The sequence below is a fragment of the Cygnus atratus genome, chromosome 6 (assembly GCF_013377495.2).
Source record: "Cygnus atratus isolate AKBS03 ecotype Queensland, Australia chromosome 6, CAtr_DNAZoo_HiC_assembly, whole genome shotgun sequence".
Classification (NCBI taxonomy): Eukaryota; Metazoa; Chordata; class Aves; order Anseriformes; family Anatidae; genus Cygnus; species Cygnus atratus.
The window spans coordinates 31,819,442-31,841,455 of record NC_066367.1 but is presented as its reverse complement, the minus strand read 5'-3'; the positions used below and the strand labels follow the sequence as shown (position 1 = coordinate 31,841,455).

The 22,014-nt window shown below is 37.0% G+C and overlaps 1 protein-coding gene across 3 annotated transcripts in view; it reads left to right on the top strand.

Annotated features, from left to right (window-relative positions):
- Positions 1-21,637, top strand: part of DPP10 (dipeptidyl peptidase like 10) — a 520,390-nt gene extending 498,753 nt beyond the window's left edge. For all 3 annotated transcript variants that reach the window (XM_050711702.1, XM_050711701.1, XM_035556057.2), the window contains 10 exons: positions 1,472-1,519; positions 3,659-3,757; positions 3,866-3,935; positions 11,134-11,328; positions 12,943-12,997; positions 16,897-16,996; positions 17,642-17,700; positions 17,795-17,867; positions 19,276-19,349; positions 20,545-21,637. In XM_050711702.1, coding sequence (XP_050567659.1) covers positions 1,472-1,519; positions 3,659-3,757; positions 3,866-3,935; positions 11,134-11,328; positions 12,943-12,997; positions 16,897-16,996; positions 17,642-17,700; positions 17,795-17,867; positions 19,276-19,349; positions 20,545-20,682 — 911 coding nt within the window. In that variant the 3' untranslated portion in view covers positions 20,683-21,637. The remainder of the gene's footprint in view (positions 1-1,471; positions 1,520-3,658; positions 3,758-3,865; positions 3,936-11,133; positions 11,329-12,942; positions 12,998-16,896; positions 16,997-17,641; positions 17,701-17,794; positions 17,868-19,275; positions 19,350-20,544) is intronic.
- The last annotated feature ends 377 nt before the right edge of the window (positions 21,638-22,014 follow it).

Here is a 22,014-nt window from a genome sequence, read left to right as displayed (position 1 = left end):
CTCCATTCAAATAAGATAGGGAGTAATTCACAAAGGAAGTAATTGCTTAGTGTTAGTTATAGGAGGTCAGTGGCAAACCCAAGAGTGTGCTTAATTCCGATAAACTTTAATGCTTTGAATGATACAGTGCCTTTAACACAAGTCTTTCTCCTTTCTGATTGGCTTTGAATCTCCTTTAATGTCTTTATTTATTTATTTATTTATTTCAAAATCTGGCATCACCCCTCCATTTTTTTAGGATGATAAATAGAGATGGGCCAGGAAAATGCCAGTGCTTTCCCCTCAAAAATGGCATGTTCTGAATAACCGTTTTTCTTAAAACGGAATTCAGAGCAAAACAACACATTTAAAAGAAGTAAAAAGGACTGGAAAAAAAAAAAGTAAAATAAAGAGAAAAGGACAACTGAAGAAATTCTCTTCTTTAAAAGCTAAGGCAGAAAACTTTGATTTGTCAGCAATCTTCCTGTAAGATTTTTGTCAATATTCTCCCTTGAAGCAGAGAATTAAATTGATAAAAATCTTCAGTGGAGGCTGTCGGAGGCTGTGAATGGCATCATGCTATTTATTTCAGGTATTTAAGTTCCCTAGGCTTGTGCCACAATTAATTGAGGGAGACAACCTCCTCAGGATGACTCAAAACATATGAATTAAACTCTCCATGAACTGTTCTTAAGGTATTTTTTTTTTTCTCCAGGGAATATATAAGGAGTTGAAAATCCTAATTTCAAAGGAGGGTCCATATCTTTATCTGCCATAAGGTTCTCAGGCATTTTGGCTTTTCTGCATCATCCTTCCTAGCCCAGTAGTGGCTACCTGTATGTAATTGAAGCTCTTGTCTTACCGAGATAAATCTAAATTTCCTCTGCACAAATTCCATGTTTGGGGGAGATGGGGAGTGGGACAACTCATGAAGTAAGATTAAATTACATTACACCTAGATTCAACTGTGATGTTGCTATTACAGAGCTGAGATACTAAAGGAGCTTCTTGAGCAGATAATTAAGTGAAATATGTGATAATTTTTCAACACCTCTGTAGTTTTTCCATAAAGAATATAAGTGGATATTATCGTTAATTCAATTTCCCATCAACCTAAAGTTACAGCTTTGGAATGTCAAACTGCTATATTTTAGAAAGTGCCTTTAAGTGCCTCTAATTTTTATACTCTTCACTTGTTGCTAAACATGGAGATAAAAAGAAAAAAAAATCTCCTTCTAGGTGCGGGGAGTAAGACTGCTTGTTGAAGAGGCAGAATGCAGCCTCAGTTTCACACTGTTGGTCCTTGGCCTTAACCGTGTCCTTCCCAAGAGACACTGGTGGAATTACTGTTGTATTTTAAGTGAAGCATATGTACAGGGCTTGTGAGATCTGGCCTTACAAGGTTCCTCGTGTTCTCATTCTTTGTTATTTACTGAAATACCGAGCACTAACCACCCTACACTTCCTCTGTTTTTTCTTGTCTTCAAAACAGGCCCAGGCGTTCCAGTCGTTAGTGTGCACAGTACGAGTAACAGTGGAAGTGAGTACTCCTTATGGAATAGGTATATTTCATTTTTGTCCTTGATTGATTTCGGGACCGTGGAGGAGGAGGGGAAGACGGTTGCAAGTAAATGAAAACTAACAGATGTGTCATTCATAAAAAGTTATATTATTTACCTTTTAACAACATACACATCTGAGAATGATATGGACAGAAGGCAATCAAATGACTAAAACTTTCCCAGGCTTTTCAGATGCATTTTATACTAAGTGCTTATCTTTCACCTTCTATTTACACCTGAGTTAATTAGATGGCAGGTTGGTCTTCATCCCTTTCACTTTCTATGTAAATTATGCTGCCATTACTGCAGACCTTCATATTTTTAGAGATGTTTTTTAAAGTTACAATCCAATTTTCTTGAAGTAAAGTACAGTCCTTGGAGGATTGGTCATAAAATCTGACCTACATACAATGAACTTAGTCCTGCTCTTACATTTCTCAAATCAGACCAATTCCACTGACATTTTCAGTGATGGCAAATCCAAAAATAAGGCCTTTTTAGGAAGGTATTCAATACTTCTAATTTTGAAATTTTTCTCATTACCTTCTGCATATTGACACCAAACCTATAGCCAGGTGTTTCCTGGCTGTTTGGGATACTTTGTAATAGAAGACTATCCTTGAGCAGCAGTTTTGCTCACTTAAGGTATTTCTCTAGTGCAGTAGAGGTAACAGCACTACCACCAGCTCCACTGTGGTTCCACATAGCATGAAGGTGTGGATTGGAGGAAAGGTTGAATCATTCCATTCAAATCTACTAGACCAATCCTTACCTGTCCCAATTTCATCCAATAGATTATCCCCAGAATTTTTCCCAGAATCCAAAAATTATGTACTCTGCTTGCCTGTATTCCTTTTGTCCTCGCCAGCCACAGATGACAACAACAGATGACCTAACCTTGCATGTTGAAGTAGCATACTAATCAATAGTATTGTGCTAGCAAGCATTAATTAATGTGTGCACTTCAGCTTTGTATTTTTTTTAATGTCACTGTTGACAGTATTTGTAAATCTCAGTGCCGTGTCACACCAAGGGGAAGGAGTTTTATCCAACTCAGTAAGAGGTAGATACTGCTAAAGTAAAATTAATTGACTTCTGTAGAGCTACTCAATTCTGTGAAGGTACGCTTTGACTCTTTATTATTCGTATCTAAACTACTATTGATAGTGAATCATTGTTAAGAGATCTATGTAGAGCATCTTAAAAGAAATAAAGCAAGTCAGGATAAAGGGGTGTTGTTTGCTGTAAAAATGAGAAAGCAAATAATAAGAGAGATAATTTATCTACAGTGATTCAGTGCAAGATTAAATTATCCTCTTCAATTAATAAAACAATGATTATGGATTACTTCAATTATTTCATCCTCAGACTATAATTACACCATTTTGGTTGACTGCCCAGAAAAGGCATTCTCTTTAGACTGTTTCTTTTTGACCTAAGCGCAGGGTTTATTTTTTAACGAAAAATTTACATTTTGGAAACAAGATTGTTAATTTGAGTGAAAACAAGAAAAAAAAAAAAAGACTAATCGTTCTTCCATATGCAAAAGGATTGCTTCAAATCTGTCTGCAGCTTTAAGACAAACTAAGTCTTACTCATGGCTGAAGTGCAGAAGACAGAGAAGGACATGAAGTGATCAAGTAGAGCTGTAATGGCTAAATATTGATTTGGAATATGTAGCCTAGAGAAGTGTGCTTACTCAGGGCTTAGGATATTGCCCAGCAGACTAGTCTTTCCCCTGTGACAGCTGCTGTTAGTATTTGTCAGGGATACTACTATTCATGTTGGTCATCAGCGATTTCATTGTTAGTGCTTAACAAAAACAAAGCCTGCTGAAGCCAGAAATGAGAGTAGTTGTATATGTTCTGAATTAAAATGATTGCTCTTGAATTGCAAAGCAGTTGCATTATATATATATATATACACATATATATATATACATATATATATACATATACATATATATATTTTAAAAAACGTTTAAAGAAGGAAATAATTTACAAGAGTTGTTACTGCACATTTGTGTCCTTTCCTTTAATTTTTTTTTAATATTGATTTCTCTTTGAATGATGGTTTTCTGTACCTCTCAGCTTGTTTTTTCTTGCTGTTTTCTACAGATTTTTATATTTTGGAGAATAACGCTCTGTTGAAAGAAGCTGTTTTGAAGAAAAAGAATTCCAGGACTGAAATTAAAATGCTTCACATTGAGGATTACGGTAAATTTGGCAAAATATTATTTTAACAAACCAAAAGCTTTCTTGAATTGTTACTGTTTTTCATCTGTGTAACTACCAGCCTTTAATGTCTTGCTCTTTTCTTAAAAGAACTCCCTTTACAGTTGTCACTGCCAAAAGATTTCACGGATCGAAACCAGTATGCCCTTCTATTAATAATGTAAGTATTTATATAGAATCATATAAAATAATAAAAATACTTCATAGAAAACATATAATTCCATAATTAGAAAATGTATTTTTTCATTGTGTAGGAAAATTGCCTCATGGATTTGAGTTGATAAATGAAAAGACTTGTTCTCAGGAAGATTTTGTTTTAGGCACTGTCTGGAAGAGATGCCTGTTGGTTTTTTTTTGGGTGGTGGTGGTGGTGTTGATCTTGTCAAACCTAGCTTGACCACTAACAAGTGATGCCTTTCAAATTGCTCAGCTACAGCTACTTTCTTGCTTACATTTTCAGCTGTGTTACAATTGTTATTGTATTCCAGTTGCTGAAAGTTTGAAAAAGAATGCTTACTATTGTCCTTGGTAATAATGGTTTAATTGTGTATCAGTTTTGTTGGAAAGGAAATGTGATATAACATCTTGATCCAGGCTACATACACTTAGATGTATATAAAGAGAAGAGAGACATTTAGAATAGTGAAGTGTTAAATATGAAGTGGTTTTTGAACTCCATTTCAGCTGCAATTTGACAAGGGCTTATGAAGAAGAGAGGCAGGAAAGGAAGAAAGCTGATTAAAAAAGAATGTGAGTTTAAAAAGAAATTTACCTAATATATCTCTGCAGTCCAATTTAAATGCCTAGTTAGGTGTACAGAGGTTTCTGATTCTTTGTTTCCTAAGCTGGAGGGTAAATATGGCATGTAAGATCTAACATGCTGCAGTGATTGCTTCAGAGACTCTCAAGCCTCTGGTGAAGTTTCACCTTCCCCGAGTCATACATTTTGTCAGGATCTGGTTTGCTTATGTGGTCTCAGCTCTGTCTGCAGGGCTTTTGCACTGGTGGCCAGTTTCACTCCTCTGAATAAAGTCCTTTTTTGATGGCTGAGGTTCATATTTTGACTGTAATTTCTGGTAGCAGCAAATGCTTCTGTGTAGTGTTCTGGTGCCCTCTGGATTGATAGGGTTACAATTCTAAGAAAAGTTGGAATAGAAAAAGGGAAGAAAGTTTGGTGTTATTCTCATAGTCACACAATAACAAATATATATATTTTTTCAAATCACTGAAAGCTGGTAGCCATATCAAAGGTGTATGACTATAATAAGGCTCCTACATTTATGAAAGGCACCTGCAGATAAATGTGAGCTCACAAGATATGGCACCTAGGCTGCTGAGTGTTAAGGCTGAATCTTGGAAGGGAGCCTGTGTCGGTGGATTGTGGTCCCAGCATAAAACCCAGATGCGAATGCTGTACAGCTCCATGTTGTCATAAGCTCAACTTAAGGCCTAAGCCCTAAATATCCTGTACCCTTCATGGTAAGGATTTTGTGAAGATTCATCCACTAGCAGTTGCAAAGCATGCTGCAGTGCTGAAATAGAAGATCATTGTATTGCCATGTTAAAATCTATGTTCATCTGTGTATGACCAGACTATCTAACAAATAGTTCTCATATAGAAGCCAGTTTTGTTGGTTAGAGCTGTTATTCTTCCTGGAATTGTGATGCATAGGCCATAAAATGCTAAATAGATTATAACACTCTTTTTTTTCCACTTGTTCACCTAAAAAACTAATACATTTCACACTTGGTTTCCTTCTGATATAATACATGCAGTATAGCTATAGATTAGAGAGGTGTACAGTAATTGCTTGAAAATGTGATTATCATCTCTTTTCTATATAATTAAGATCAAAGTTTAAATTCCAGATCCTTGATTTTCTCATTATGGTTCACTTTACTCATTAAAAAAGTATGATACATTCCTTAGTAACACATAGAAAATGATTAAGTAAAGATTCTGGCATTTAATCCGGGTAATAAAATGAGAGGTGATAATCATTCTTTATTTTTTCTTGAACATAATTAACCTCATTCCTTCAAAATCTTTAGGATAATGTATCTTAAATGTCAGCATTTATTATTTAACACCATTTAAAATTGTCCAATATGTAGGTGGATATTGTAAAACCAAATCAGTGGAGAGTTTGTTCTGATTTTCAAGGGAAAGAAAACAGCAGGGTACTCTCCAAAGTAACAGTGAATTGTCTCCAAGAGGTTTCTGTTTGTTTGTTTACTTGTTGTTATATTTTGGTAATAAACAGGAATCACTTCATCTGTTACTGAAACAATGAAAGATTTAGGCCTTGCCGAAGCAATCAAATCTGTTTATGCCTCCAGTTAATACACTTTTGGGACTGATAGCATAAGACAAGACAGTAAGGTTGGAAGTGAAGACTTTTACAGCTTCAGGAATAACTCATTTTATAAGACTAGCAGAAACGTAGAGAGGCATAATACAAATATTGGAAGATATTCAAGATGTGGGGTATAAGGCTTTATATATTGATAGTCATGTTGCATACCTTTCAATTTTGTAAAGGATATTACTCGTTTTAACTGGCAGCTGTTGCAAGTGAAGAGTTGATGCTTGTCTACAAGGTGAAGCGTAAAGTACATGGTGAATTCCACTACTTTGGTTGCAAAATGCTTGCAAAGGAGGATGTACCTAAAAACATTTTTATTTGGCCAGTTCTTCCCCTGTGAGACAGCTGCAAAGTTTAATTTTTTGGGGATCCCTAAGTCATATGAATGATTCACTAGTTGCTTTGCAGGCCATCCATCCAATGTCTTCGTTTTTCCTGTTTCTACCAATACAGAGCAGTATTTCACTACTCTCTTGTGCTTCTGTTGCATCAAAGTCTGATTTTCTTTCCTCTCCTTTGAACTTCGTAACATTTCTCATGGCCCAGAGGGAGAATTCATTTAGCTGTAGGCTAAAAGAGGGACAGGCTGGAGTTTTACTCCAGCTGTTTCATTTGCAGTAGTGGTCCCGGTGCTATGGGCCATGATCAGCCTTCTCAATCCCCTTCTCTTCACTCTTGTCCCCAAAAAGGACTTAGGGAATTGTTGAGCTAAGATCTGTCCTCCTTTAGCTTCCCCTATCTTTTAGCTTTCTCCACTCCCCGCCCCCAGCAGTACACATCCTACAATGTGAATAAAATGCTTATTCAATCTTTCTTAGAGAAAGACAACAGGAGATTCAAAACTTCACCTCCTTTTCTGGTAACACAAGACAGTATCACATCTTTTCTCAAAATTGTATTTTCAAAATCTTCAGCCTTGAGGGTCTGAGAAAGATATTTTAAGAATAACAATTTTTTTTTCTTGTATTATGTTGTCTACTTCAGGCCTGCATATCACATGATTTTGCCCTAGTAATGGAGTAACTCCTGGTGATGTATTTTAATTTGTTTGGCCATATCTGCAGGGAGGAGTTATAAATATGCTAACAATTTCTAGTTGTAGTCTGGTATATCTTAAAAGCGTATATGAATAGGGAGAAAATGTTTGGGATTTTCTGTTCTCAGTGTGTAAGGCTATTCAGGTTCACTGATTTTTGACCAGTAATGGTGGGTGTGCTTGAAAGCTGAACAAGAGATGCCCATGAAATCTGAAAATGAAGTGGATTTTTCCATTGTACTAGTTTTTGCAAAATGGCATTCTTCTCCCTCTCAGTTTCACCATAAGAAAGACTTTTGTCAGTGATACTTCTTTGTCTATAGTGGGTAGATTTTATCATCTGAGGTGTAGTCTTTCTCATGTTTGCTATCAAGATGCCTTTTCCATATACTGCATCAAATCCACTGCTTGGCAGAAATAGAAAGAGATGTACAGGAAATTAAGCAGTGGTAATAGCAGTTATTTTCCACATATATTTTGAAATTGTTTTCCCCTCTGTTTGGTCAACTGTATAACTTCTAAAGTTCCAATTTACAATCTTCCCACTTAGTTTTAAAATGGTGCAAAACCTGAAATAAATTTTGCTGCAGTCATGGTAGGAGATTGGCAGAGAAGTAGAACTCAGAGTACAGCAGCAACAGCCTCTCTGGTAACATTATATTATCCCCTGAAGGCTGTAACTCTAGTCATGAACAGAGACTTCAGTTAAAGCTTTTGGTTATAGAATCCAAAATAACAGATTCTTCTCTTTGCAGCAGTATATGAATTTATGATGAGCTGCCCCTTTTCCCAGACAGTCTGCAGTGTATATGACTGCCTTGCAAGAAGCATACAAACTACCCACTAAGGTCAATGATATTGGTATATTATTGATGGCTCCTGTCTGTTTAAATGGTGCCTCAATGGTGAACTTCTGCAGTTTGCCCAAGTTGTCAGCAGTCGTGCTGCCTCAGAGGACTCATAATCCAGGTGTAGTCACTGTTGAAGACACAAACTAGGCAGCTCTCAAGCTTCTAACTTTGAAAGTCAGGAGGAAAAAAAAAATAGTGCAAGTGCTATCACATACAAGAAGGAAAAGGAAAAGAACCAGAAAGTGTTAGGCATCTTCTTCATTTGAATCATTCTGCTCTTGTTGCTTGACTCTGAAGATGACAGGGATACTGCTCCTTAAGGAACCCCTGAGGGATGGCAAAGAAGATGTAACTTTGCATATGCATTTTGGTGTTGGCTTTGATTTTGCTGTAGTACTTTGCTTCCCTTGTGTCCATCCATAGTCAGGTGGGAAGAAGACTTCTGTGTTTCTATCACACACAAGCATAAACAGAATGGAATTTCACTCAGGCTTACCAGAGGGGTCATGACATAAACCTATGAACAGGGTACCACTGAACAAAAGTGAATTGTAATTGGGCTGTAAGTAATCATGAGTGCAAAACAAAAACTGACCTTTGAGAAAGCTGGAATCCCAAGACAAACTTCACAAATCAGGCTGTACATCTATTATTGCACTGCAGTAACAAACCTGCTTTGTTACAAAGCCCTCAGGGTGATGTCCAAACTTGCATAAAGGATTAATACCTTGCAGAAGCCTCTTTTAAGGGTAAAAGTGTGGCCTAAAAGGTGCATAGAATATATGCTGTCTCTCTGTGGAGAACAGAGTCACACCTCAGATAATCAGTATTATTTTAGAGTAGCAGCTGAAGAGTAAAGAGACCTTTTGATGCTAATGGGAATTTTGACATGTACCTCAATGGAAATGGCTTTAAATGCCTGTCACAGACTACTTACGTGGACATTCTTGAAATAAATTAGCCACTGGAAAATTGCTTCCAAAAGCAATATGTCAAACAACCCATCATGAAGGAGAGTGGTAGATGTGTTTAAAGTCTGAGCCTAAAAGTAGCCCAGCTATGCCCTCCAGAGAAGGAGCTTGGATAAACATTGCTGTCAGTTCTCACCCACAGAAAATCTCACTGAAGTTCTGTCTAATGTTCTTTTTTTCAATAGAAGAAATTATATGAGGGTGGCATTTTTCACTTAGAACCCTATTTTGGTTTAAAGCATCTTCTGGTACAGAAGAAAGCCTGCAAATGTCATGGTTCTTCCCCTTTTCCCAAGTGCCTAGATATCTAACACATAAATGAGAACCCTATTTGTTTTGTTCTTAATTTAGGTGGGAGGGATGTGGGCTGATTCATGATAATTTCACTTGTGTGGGGTGCATTAAACTGTTTTAAAGATAACCAGACAGACAAGGATATTTCTGACAGATTTTCTTCTTTTGAAAAGTTAAAAGAGCTTTACTTTAAAAAATAAAAATGATTGGAGGCTTGAGGCTGCTGCTATTCTGCTATTGGAAATAGTGGTGGAAGCTCTGTGAAGCCATCTATGTCAATGTAGAGTGCTTCTGAAAACCTTGATCTGTACAATTACCATACATTTTAAAAGAAACTTTCTGCTCCTGCTCTTTTTACAAATGATAATGATTATATACTTCTGAAACTTGTGTCTTCTGCAGAGCTCACTCGACAATCAGTATTTCCAAATTCATTGCTCTGCATTGTTTGCAGTTATTGTAGTTGTGTGTAATCACAACTGAATGGTTAAGCAAACAAAAACCACTCTTCCTTTCTTTTTATAAAGCCATAAAATTGTTACATAGGATAATGATGAATCAAGCATAAAATATTTTGACTAACTCTACAACTAAGTAATGCAGATGATACAGCAGCTATGTATATATGGTAGGTCTTGCTGAATTTGAAAACATATGTATTCGTCATGTGCTTGCAAATTAATAGGGAGATTACCTTGAAGGTGACATATGCTATCAACAGCCCAAAAAAAAAAAAAAAAAGATAATGAACATTATCTTATTGTACATATAAGACAGCAGTTATTGTACAAGATTTTTATCTCTCTTTCCTTCCCCCAGGTTTTTATAAGTCTCTGAAGCTAAGGGTTCTCTGGCGAAATAATCATTTCTGTCTTCATCTTTCTTTCACCTTAGACAGGATATTCCCACAGACACTGTCCAATCTAATTTCCATACAGCCAGCACAGACACTTTTACATTTTAATTTGTATTCAGCTGGCAGATGCAGCCTGCATAGAAGTATTTTGCATTTTGTAGAACTTCATGGTAGCCTGCTCTCTTATTCTGCGTTTATTTTGGAGAAGAAATAATGCCAAGCTTCCTTTTTAAAACTGGCATTTTGTTTTCTTTGGAAGGAAAATAGTATATTTGCCTTCAATATAAAATGCTTATTGTTCCTCTAGACACTGCATTCTCCCATTCTTTTCCACCTTTTCTTCTCTAAAATACTTTTTTTTTTTTTTAAAGTCATAAAATAAACTTATCATTCCTGCCTGCATCCATTTCTTGCTGTGAATTTGGATGGAGAAAATGTAATTTTCTCCAAAGTGTACTTTAGTCTTCTTTGTACCGTATTTCAGAAAATCCATTTGAGGATACAATAATGCAATTATTTCTTTTTGAAGATGGCAACCTTCTATATATAATGTATTATATATCCTACAAAATCATACTCAAGGTACTGAATGAATATTCCTTTTTGTCTATTTAGTGCAACTTAACAAATCGTACATGAGCCTTCTCAGAACTGAAATAGCCATTAGTGATTGTATTATTTTTTTTTTGTTCACTTTAACCTATAAGCAGCACTGCATGCTTTGATTTTCTGTTTGTTTCTATAAAATATATTCAGCTACTGGCAACACCACAGCATAATGGTTTTAAAGTTATTTTGCTTACTGCTACTGCAGGTACAGCAGCACTAGCTAATGGGATAGTATCGATGGAAGGGAGAGTAATTCAACAGGATTGCATAAACAACTGAATTCTGCCATCTAGGTTAATTAAAATATCAGAGAACAGCAAAGTGCATCACATTGTCAATAGTCTTCGTTTGTGTCTGGTGTGTTGGTATTTGCAGTGATGAAGCTCCAGGCAGCCAGTTGGTTACAGATAAGTTTCACATTGACTGGGACTCAGTGCTTGTCAACTCTGATAATGTCATCGTAGCTCGATTTGATGGCAGAGGGAGTGGATTTCAAGGCCTCAAGATCCTACAAGAAGTCCACCGATGCTTAGGATCAGTGGAAGTGAAGGACCAAATAGCAGCCGTAGAGTACGTATGTGCAAACTTTTCTTCTTTTACTCCTCTTCCACCTTGATGAAAAAACATTTTTGACTGAAACTGCCTAGAATGGTTTCTCTGCATAGTAAATAACATTAATATTTATTTTTTAATGCTGTTGCAAATGTTGAAATAGTAACCTTTTCATTACAAACAGCAAATTAAAGATCAAAGAGATGCTTGCTTTGTATGCTGGTGCTTCTCTTTGGTAAAGCTGTCCTTCAGTGTGTCATATAAATATGCCATCTATGCTACTTTGTATTTGTCTATATTGCTTAGGAAAATTTCTTACAGCACAAATGGTAATGTTTAACTGCTTTTGTGTTATAATTTTTTAGGCCTATGTGATAGGATGCTGCTCTCATTTTCACCATGGAGTTTTCAAGTGATTTTACAATGCAAATGGAGTTATAATGTTGTAAATGAGAACAAAATCTGGGCAAATGCCTACTTATTTCTCATTTGTATTGTCGTTCTTTAACTGATACAAATCCACCAGCTGCATAAGAGGGTAGTCTCTCTGTAGATTAATCACGCACAGCTTTGACAACCCTCTTTACTCAGGGTGCCAATGTCCGATAGGCTAATATCAAGGTTTGGATGGACTCTTTCTAGGGACCTTCAAGGAAAGACAAGGGCAGACTTTCAGTTAGCTATGTTTTTTGTTTGTTCATTTGTTTTCTTCTTCTTTGAAAGGGTTTAATGCTTCAACCTATGCATGAGTAGGTATCTGTGTATCTGTATCTGACATGACAGACCTGGGCACTGGGGCTCCTGGCGTTTACGTTGGTCAGGAATGGGCTGCGTTGAGCAGAGCAATTCATCTTGCAAGCATCCAAGTGACCCTTGCAAAAGGGCTGTCAGAAGCAGGCCACAAGCTGTGCTGTGAGATCTGAGCTCTCTGCTTAAATAATAAGTGGTTTAAGCTCAATGATATCTGGCCTCTTTTTGGGTGCGTTGCATGGGGAAAAGGGAGAGAGGAGGCGAGAGGAGGTACTGAAGCTGGGTTTGTCTCTTCAAAAGCAGTTGGGTTTTAGCCTCAGGTTATTTTGTCTTTTCCATATAAAATTCACCATTGCTAATTAAATGCCCTGATGAGAGAATTAATTATTTGGATAATTACCTAGACTCAGGAAGTTGCAGTCGTTTTACCTTCCTTTAACTGTCTGAAAACTAAGCAACTAGTCAAAGCCAGTCATTTAAGCTCTAGTTAATGGAAAACTCTGGCATTTCTGAAGGGTGGCTCTCCCCAGGCTGAGGGAAGTGCCTGACATGAGTGGGAAGAAAGGCTGTTTGAGAGCGCTCGTCTCTCTGACAGAGGAGCAGATGTAAATGTGCAATTTAGTCAAGATGCTCAAATTCAGGTATCTAAAGTTAGGTAAAATGAGTTCAATGCCATGTGTTTGCCATATAGAGGATGAATTACAAAAAAAAAAAAATCACATTTCCTGGTGCAATATCACTTTTATTGCTGTAATTTGTTCTTCTACCTTATCCACACGTATAACAGTTTCTCAAAGTACAAATAATTTTCTTTTTTACTTTGGTGAATCTAGTGCATAAAGAACTTTTTATTTCCTTTTTGTTTTTCTTTTTTTCTTGCAGATCATTATTGAAACAGCCCTTCATTGATCCTAAAAGACTGAGTATATTCGGGAAGGTAATGTGCAAAAATAGTAGGATAGTAGGATATATCAACATTATTCTTTATGAGAATCCTAGTTCATAAACAAATATATTTATCTCTTTTCCTAAGACAATTTCAGTTATTAAAAGTGAGGGAAACGCTACCATAATTTACTGTAGTTTCTGTATATTTATTTCTCAGAATGGGTATTTGAGATTAATCTAATCCATTTTACGGTACTGTGGCGTTTGCTTTTCAGAAAATGAAGGACAAAATATTTGTTGAAAAACATCTGCTTTCATTAGAAATTTTTAATATGGGCTTTGGTGTTGTAAAAGCTTGTTTCTTGCACTTTTACATTTGGGCTACAGTTAAATTGACAATGTCCTTCTAATACAACTTTTATATCTGAATATTTTACTGACTGCCTAAGTTACAACTAAGTTACAAGAATTTTCTTTTGTGTCTTTGCTATTTTGTCAGCTGCTTCACTGTGTAACATGTTGTTGCCTCTAGCATGAGAGGGAGCAAGGCAAAGGCTTAACCTTTCATAACAAACTAAATAGCATTTTACTAGTCTGTTAAAAAACAGCAGTTAAACACCAAATAATTGCTGCTTCTTCTATAAACTATAAACTAGCATGTGCATCTGTTTAATTTTAATTATTATTATTAATATTCTGTTATCCTGAAAATGAAAATATTTTGTGCATTTGACCTCAAAGCAACAACAAACCATGGCCAAGTACCTAGACAACACCACACTCACCAGTTATAGGAACAGCATGCTTTCCACTGTGATACTGATATTTAACACCAGTGTGGTAGCAATTTGGAAGACTAGTTAGTTAGTGTAGTGTAGTGAAAATGAAGTACTGGCTACTATTAACATCTCGGAAGAGAGTGACCTTCCTCGAAGATGTAAGCTCCTGCCATACTCCCTGAGCTACCGAAACTGTCATTGCAAGAGTATCAGTAGCAACAGAACAGTATTAGGTTTGCAGGGCAGCTGCCAGAGATTTTTCAGCTAAGTAGGGGTGATTTCATCCACCAAATGATCACGGCACACATTGCTACTCAGGTTTTAGTGCCTGTTACCAATGTATATGAAAATACACATGCATATAATTATATATGTTTCTCCATAGGCTCTTCCCACAAATGATTAAAAATGTTTTTTCTGAATTGAAATCACTGAACACCCCCAAAATACTCACATATTACTAACTTCAAAAATTTCCACGTTTTCTATAGGAAATTCAACACTTTCCTAACAGTGACATGACAAGCCAAAATTACCATAAAGCAGACGTAAATGCAGTTGTAGATATCTACCAATGTCTATACCATTTTTTTTTACCTCTCAGCAATTTTTAGTTTTGTTTTGTGTGTGTGTTTTCTGACAAACAAAATTCATAAAATTGAAAAGTCAGTCTTAGAATCAGGAAAAAAAAATCTGTTTAACAGCTTCCTAGGGTTAATTGTATTTTACCTCTACTCTGCTTATTTTAGAGTCAATTACAGATCTTCTTTAAAACTCATTTCCTTTTGACTGTGTACAACAATGTGATAGTGAAAGTGTTTGTTTCTATGCATTAAATTGGGTTTACTGATGGAAAAAGAATATATACTTTGCTTAAAAGTAAGATGACTTTGGAATTGCTTAATGCTAATCTTGCAAAGCTGGGCTCATGCACAAAGTCATGGAACTCTTTGAGAAGTTTTAGAACTACACAGAAGTAAAATTCTTGTCACAATCAGTAGTGTTAGCCAGTCATGAGAGTAACAAGGCTGTCCAGAGGGCACAGTGTGAAAAATACCTACTTCTGACTGCCAGGCAATGTGCCAATATCATCTCACTTATCCCTGTGAGAGGGGTACAAGCCCAAGTGATGTATGATCCAAGGGCCTTTCAGAACTGTTACACAGCAAATTGTGTTTCCATGTAGTTTGCCTCTTTGCCATGCGTGGAAGTAGGAAAAGAGCTTGAAAATAAGTTGAAATTTCACAGCCAAACAGCTTTTTGAAAATAGTCAATTAAGCTGTAAGCACAGAAATCCAGCCCATGCGCAGGGCACCATATGTCCTTGCATGAGGACATAGGAACTGCTTTCTGTGTCATCATTGTGAAGTGATTCTGAAAATTTGGTTTCACAGTGTAAAGCTTTTGTCCTGGAAAGCCTGGCTGGAAGCGAGGGCACAAGCACAGAGGAAAGAAATTCCTAGGAGAACTAAACCAAGCTCTTAATGAATACATGGCATAAATAATAAATAACATGGCAATAGTTATCCTAGGATTAAAACTGTGCTGTGGAGCTACTGGAAAGGACACAGAATATTAAACAACAGCAAAAATAGCGAACCCAGAGGTAGAGGAAAGTTGCTGTTCTCTTAAACTCTGTGAATTATGAAAGTTGTTGCTGCCTGCTCAAAAATTCTTTCTTGACTTAAGTCTACTCCTGTATATGGACAATGCTGGGCTACTCTTGGTCTCCTTGGCTGGAATTTCTGTGGGAATAGGGATAACTCAGTTCCTCATACTCCCATGAAAATCAAGTTCTTATACTACATTTCCTTTAGTGCGTCCATTCACGTTTACTACACGTTGATTGCAAAGAACACTCCCGTTGGCCTATTTTTCTTAACAAAGGTAAAAAGATTTCCAGATATTCCAGTTCTTCCAGAGAACTCAGCTATTGATTAAATATTTAGATGTGAAGACAGGAGCAGGCTGGGTTCAAAAAATATCCACAAGAAACCTGTGTGAGCATTTGACACACTATATTCTCTTTTGGGGTTGTCTGATGTTTTACACTTTTCTTTTCCCTGTCGTGGGATGATTTCTTCTTTCTGAAAAACAACAATGAAAAGAACTGTAAAAATCATTCTTCCAGCAGTGATGAAGGGAAAACAAAGGTGGCAAATGGAGGTATTTGAACAGGCCATAATATATGAGAAAATCATTGATCCCAGACTCCACAACTTAAAATTTCATTTACTGTGGGTCCAGAATGACTGTGGGGAACAGATGTGGATTGCCAATGTCATTTCAAAGAAATCTGTGGACTAAAATTAAAGCTTTCATATGAAGAGAAGCTTTCATGACTTCTCTTTTGTCTCACAACTCTTCCCAAGGAGGTATGTTGTAGGCGTTGCAAGGGAGATGATGAAGAGCTGTGCATAAGGACAGAAAAATGTGGTAAGGTGAGGAGAGAGTTCCCCCTGCTCTGCCCCATGTCTCCCAGCTTCTTCATTCTGTCCACGCTCCCTGCTTTGTAACTAAGCAGCTGACCGGGTGCTCTTGTGGCCAGTAATCACATCACAGAGATTAACATAATATTGAGCAATGTGGCTACATATGGATTTTATTCCTGGAAAGCACTTCAGGACTTTTACCCCTCTGTGGGATGTTTGACAATGCTGCAGAAGAAACTTCATTAATAGCAATAGGATTTAATCTGTGAAGGTCCAAGTGCCAGGAGTAGAACATGCTGAAGTCAGTTCGACATTTTTTCCCGTTCCCATACTCTGTCCTGTCAGCAAAATGCTCAGCGTTTCCCAGTAATTTGCAAATGTCTACATTAAATATATTAAAAGTGAATACTTTTTTTTTTTGGTAGGTTGGTTGTTGTTTTCTCTATGATTTTCATATATTTTGCTAACTGTAGGCTAGTCTGCCATGATGGAGCTGTGGAAATTAAACTGAAATATACTCAGTGTTATTAAATTGCTTAGTTTAAAGGTCATGACCAGGCCAAATAAGATCTCTATTCACTCTTAACTGTATGTTTGCATTTCCATTAAAAGCAATTCTTGCAGATATAAATGCATACTGCAGAACGATACCATCAAATTAGAGCAATGCCCTTTAACTTTATTATTGCTAAAAAGAAAGAAACAAACAGAAATCACAATATCATTTCCTTCGTTAGGGATATGGTGGCTACATTACATCGATGATCCTAAAATCCAGTGAACGGCTCTTCAAATGTGGAGCTGTGGTGGCACCAATTACAGACATGAAGTTATATGGTGAGTATTCCATGTCCCTCTCCTGTCTGCTAGTCTCTTCAGAATCTCTTTTATTCATCTTTACTAATTGCAGAAAATGTAGCAATATCAGCTCGGTCTAAATTCACGACCTCATTCTCTACTTTAAATGAAGGGCAGCTAACACTGGGACAGTTTACCAAAACATGCAACAGATATATTATTGGTAACAATACAGATTTTTGTCAAAATAATTCTATTTCCCATTTCCACCAAAATTCAGTCAGGCACTCCATTTCCTTAGAACCCAATATATCAGCCTTAATCAAAATTTTTAATAAGAATGGAACTTTTAAAGTTAGCGGTAAAATTCCTCAGTATATCAATCACATTGTTATTCTATCACAGGACATTTGGTTCTATGTGTGAAGTATTGGGCATATGCTGGGTTGCAGACTGTCATGCATGGGAGATCAGACCAGATTACTGTAATGCTCTGTTAGCCCCTTTTTTTAAATGTATTCTGTTTTTTAAATGAATGCCTTGTTTTCTAGTTAATGCCTTAATTAACTTGTCCTGACTGTAAGTCAGAACTGAGGAGTTTTAAAATAGACCAAATTTTGTTGAAATCATGTTTTTGTTTGTTTGTTTGTTTGTTTTTGTTTTGTTTTGTTTTTACTTATACAGCATCAGCATTTTCAGAAAGATACCTAGGTATTCCATCAAAAGAAGAAAATACCTATCAGGTGAGTCAGCATAAACAAGTGAATTAAAATGTTAGTTTTACTTCCAAAATGCGGTTCACTCACACCTACACCTTTGTGTGTGTTTGTTTACTAGGCATCCAGTGTATTACACAATCTTCATGGTTTAAAAGAAGCAAATTTACTAATAGTTCATGGGACAGCTGATAGTAAGTATTACAGATGCAATTACATTTGGGGTCAGAGGTTTTAACAGACATCCAAAGAGAGATCAGGCACACACCTAGCAAGGCCATTTTAGTTGTATTATGCCTCTGATAGGAGTTTTAGTATTCTGTTTTAATTGTCGTTTCTAACTCTAATCTGATGATGCTTTTCTTTGCTGAATATTTGTACCTTTTAGGTGCTATATGTTCTAATTTGTTTAAATCATGTGGACGACCATCTAGCTACTGAAAAGTATTATATGAATTATTAATAGAAAACCGTACATTTTTAATGGTATTTTAAATTCATAGAGATTCTGCAACTGAGGAAAGAATTATCAGTACATTTGGAGAAGTACAGTACCAAATGGGAAGTTAAACTTTTCAGCTAATTAATTACAAGGTAGTGCCAAAGCATCTGAAGCTGAAGCCATAGGGAACCTTTTAATAGCACCATTAGTTTTAATGGTAGCTTAAGACAGAAAAAAAAGGAAAACAGGGTAAGTTCTAGCACTTTTAATGTAATTACAAGATATGTCAATCAAGAGAGACTTTGTAATTACGGATTTAAATTTACCTGCAGTATATTTTTCTGAATTTTCCTAACTGATGTAGGACTAGAGAATAAGCCTCATACTGATGAGGGCTGTGCGGTGCAAGCCCCATCCGGTGTTTCTTCCTGGAGCTGGGGAGGAGGACAGAGGCAATGTACTGGGTGACCAAGCAGGCGTGAGGGTCTTGGGCTTTGCTGATTGTAAACAGCAGCAGCAATTTCTACCCCTCTGAACTCAGCGCTAGAGGGAATTGGGATTCTGATAGCTGTCTAGGCAATGCAGTGTGTTTGAGACTATGACTCTGATTGCCTGCTGCCCTTGCTTAATATCACATCCAGTGACACTGCCTAGCCCACTTGCAGCCTTAGCTCTGCAGGGGTAGGACATGGTAATAAAGTTGCCTGTTTTTACCACACAAAGATTAAGTTACTGATATGCTGCAGAAAGTCCATTACCTGAAGAAGTATGGGCTGTAATAACCCTGTGCAAGCAGTAGAAAATCCGATGTGCTTTCCCTTAACGCAATTATAAACCATCATGATGTTCAAACAGAATGGTTTTACACACCTCTAATCTATCACAGTGTGTGTAAATCAAGGGTAGACAGAGGAGTCCTTGCGGAGTGCCTGGAAGGCACAGCTTCCCCTGGGCTTTCAGCTCCCTCTCTAGAACCTCTTCTGTTACGTGCTGCGTCCCTTCTGCTGGTTGGGCTCTGTGTGTGTGACCACAGAGGTAGTCAGCTTAAATCTGGTCATTACAGCCACTGGAAATGTTTTCAGTCAAAGCTGTTTAACAGGTAAACATTTCATATTAGCTCTGCTTTGTTCTAATAATGTCCAAATGTCATTGTATTGCAGCTAAAGTCCACTTCCAGCATTCAGCAGAACTAATTAAACATCTAATAAAAGCTGGAGTTAATTACACTATGCAGGTATGTGCAGCTATGGCATGCCCTATAAACATGGCTCAACAGTTAACCCCATATTGCTGTTTCTTCCCTTGAGAAGGACACTCCCTACCACAGCACACTGGTATTACCACAATTTGAAGCTAGAACACTGTTTCCTTACTGCTAGAATGGACATGAAGGACCATATATTCTTTGTGTTCTTCTGGGCTCTTTCTCCTCCCTTTTCTCCATCTGTTTATCCTACAACACCTTTACAGTCCCTATGCACCCTTTGTAATATGCAGATGCCACTACTTTACTCCCTTTTTACCAAAAAACCTCTCAGGTCACATGAAAGTAATTTCCTCTCCCTCTCAACACTTGAGTCTATTAAATGGCAGCTAAATTACTGGAGCTCTGCTCCCCTCTCCATGGCCGGAGGGTGAGGGTGCTGGGACGGACAGGCTGGGGCCAGCAGGACAGGGCATGCTGCAGGCATGCAGACTTGCACAGGACAGAATCATAGTGTCCCAGGATGGCTGAGGTTGGAAGCCACTCTGGAGGTCACCTGGTCCAGCCCCCTGCTCAGGCAGGGCCGTGGTTGTATCACCTGGTGATTACCAGAGTTAAAGGTGAACATGTGGTGAATCTTTTTGCCTCAGACCACCAGAGGTCTTGTCCTAACCTCCATGGCCTGTATTTCTTCATTCAGCCTGCAAAATCCTGTTCAGCCTCCCTTGGGAGAAATTTCCAGTGGCATCTGACTTGAGATAAAACTGCCTATATCCACCTAGAAGGGAGATATGGTAGGCTTTAGGTAAAATGGGAAGACAGTTAAAAATATGAATAAAAAGTTTTTTTTACTGAACACTTAGAATCTGGGATATTAAGAGAAAAGCATGAGGTAATTAATCCTCATTGAAGTTGATGGGGTTCGAGTGCCTAGACACCACTGTAAGTGCCAGCTAAGTAAACTGTTGTAAGCACAGTGACTGAGCATATACAATTTTTCACTTCTGCAGAGCCCACTGCAGTGGTTGTTTTATCTAAGTTCCAAATTTCAAGAGAGAACAGATTTTGCTTTGAGTTTTATTACCTTTCCTTGATACTATAAAACTAATGTTATCGTCCTGTTGTCATCTAAAACATTTTGAAGATCAGAGAAGGAAAATTAGAGCCCTAAATATTTGAAAAGCCTTTGAAAAACTATTTACTCTTTTCCTTTTTCCTCTGCTAGATCTACCCAGATGAAGGTCATAACATTGCTTCTGAGAAAAGCAAATATCACCTTTACAGCACAATCCTTGGGTTTTTTAGTGCTTGTTTAAAGGAGGAGACACCAATTTTACCACAGGAACCTGAAGAGGATGAATAAGGAAGCCTATTTGTGTAGTACTGAAGGGGACTTACTTTGCGGCTCAATAAAACCTTAAATAAAAGTGACTGTGAGATTGCAGATTCTGCAGAAGCTCAAGGGCAGCTAAAGGATATCACAGTGGAACAGCACATTTACAGACAATGAGCTAATAAACTGGAATTCGACTACAAAGTCCAGACATATTACCAAGGGACAAAACCTTTGCCTTTGTGGAAGGTCAACAGTTGGTTACAGTTTCCTGGAAGAACTTAGTTTTGCATAAGTGTAGGGTTAGTGCATGTTTGTTATGTTAAGCCTCACTGTTGGTTCTGTAAGTGGTTGCTCGTTTTTTAATTTAAATGCACATCTTTATTCATCTTTGCATAATGCACAACCTATCATAAGTATTATGGCCACTAATATTTTAAAAGGTGAGCTGCAATCTAACACTTTACTGTAATGTTACAATAAGTGCAATTCTTCCGCTGTCTATTACACATAAGAAACCACAGAGATAATAAAGGGCACGATATTTTCTCTAGTTTCTGCTCAAAGGGGATATGTTGTCTAGTGCATCATATAACATTGATATTGAAAATGATTTTTCCCCCCCAATTTCAGCATTTACTATTATTACCGTACCTACTAGTAACCAATAAGGGACTTTTTGGTAGTGTACTCTTGGTCTTCATGTATATACCCAGGACTCCCTAAGCAGAAAGTCTTTCTGAGCTTGAAGAATTTTTTTCAGACATATTTAACAGCTGTATTTAAAACAATATCTGCAATTGAAATCTTTCCCCAGTCCAAAATGTATCTATTGTTTCCTTAAAATCTGTTTGAGTTGTGTTTTGGTATTGTTTATAGTAGTTAATAGTTTGCTGGTTACACTCTAATTTTAGAATATGCTACTTTCTCACATGTAAATTAGATACATAAATATTAAATTATAGTTTCAGATAAAGAAAATTTATTAACAATGTATAATGCCATTGAGTAATACTTTACTCTTCAAATGAAGAATTATTTTGTATAGTGCATGTTCCTGTTCTTCCATCTGGTCTCCAATTTAATTCTAAAGTTCCTCAAGGTGGCCACGTAGTTGAAACTCTCCATTAGTTTTTATTCTAGGGCTGCTTATTAAGTCTGTCGCAACAGGATTTAGATTCAACAGCATCTCAAAGAGGTGATATGTTTTTCATTCAAGGCAAAGGAAGATCCTGACAAGTGAAATTTTATTATTTATTCAGAGGGTGAGCCCCTCATACATGTGTTTATTTGCCAAGGTGAATTACAGCAATAGAAATTGAAACTATGAAATAAACAAGGCAGCCAGCTTGGGTTTGCAGA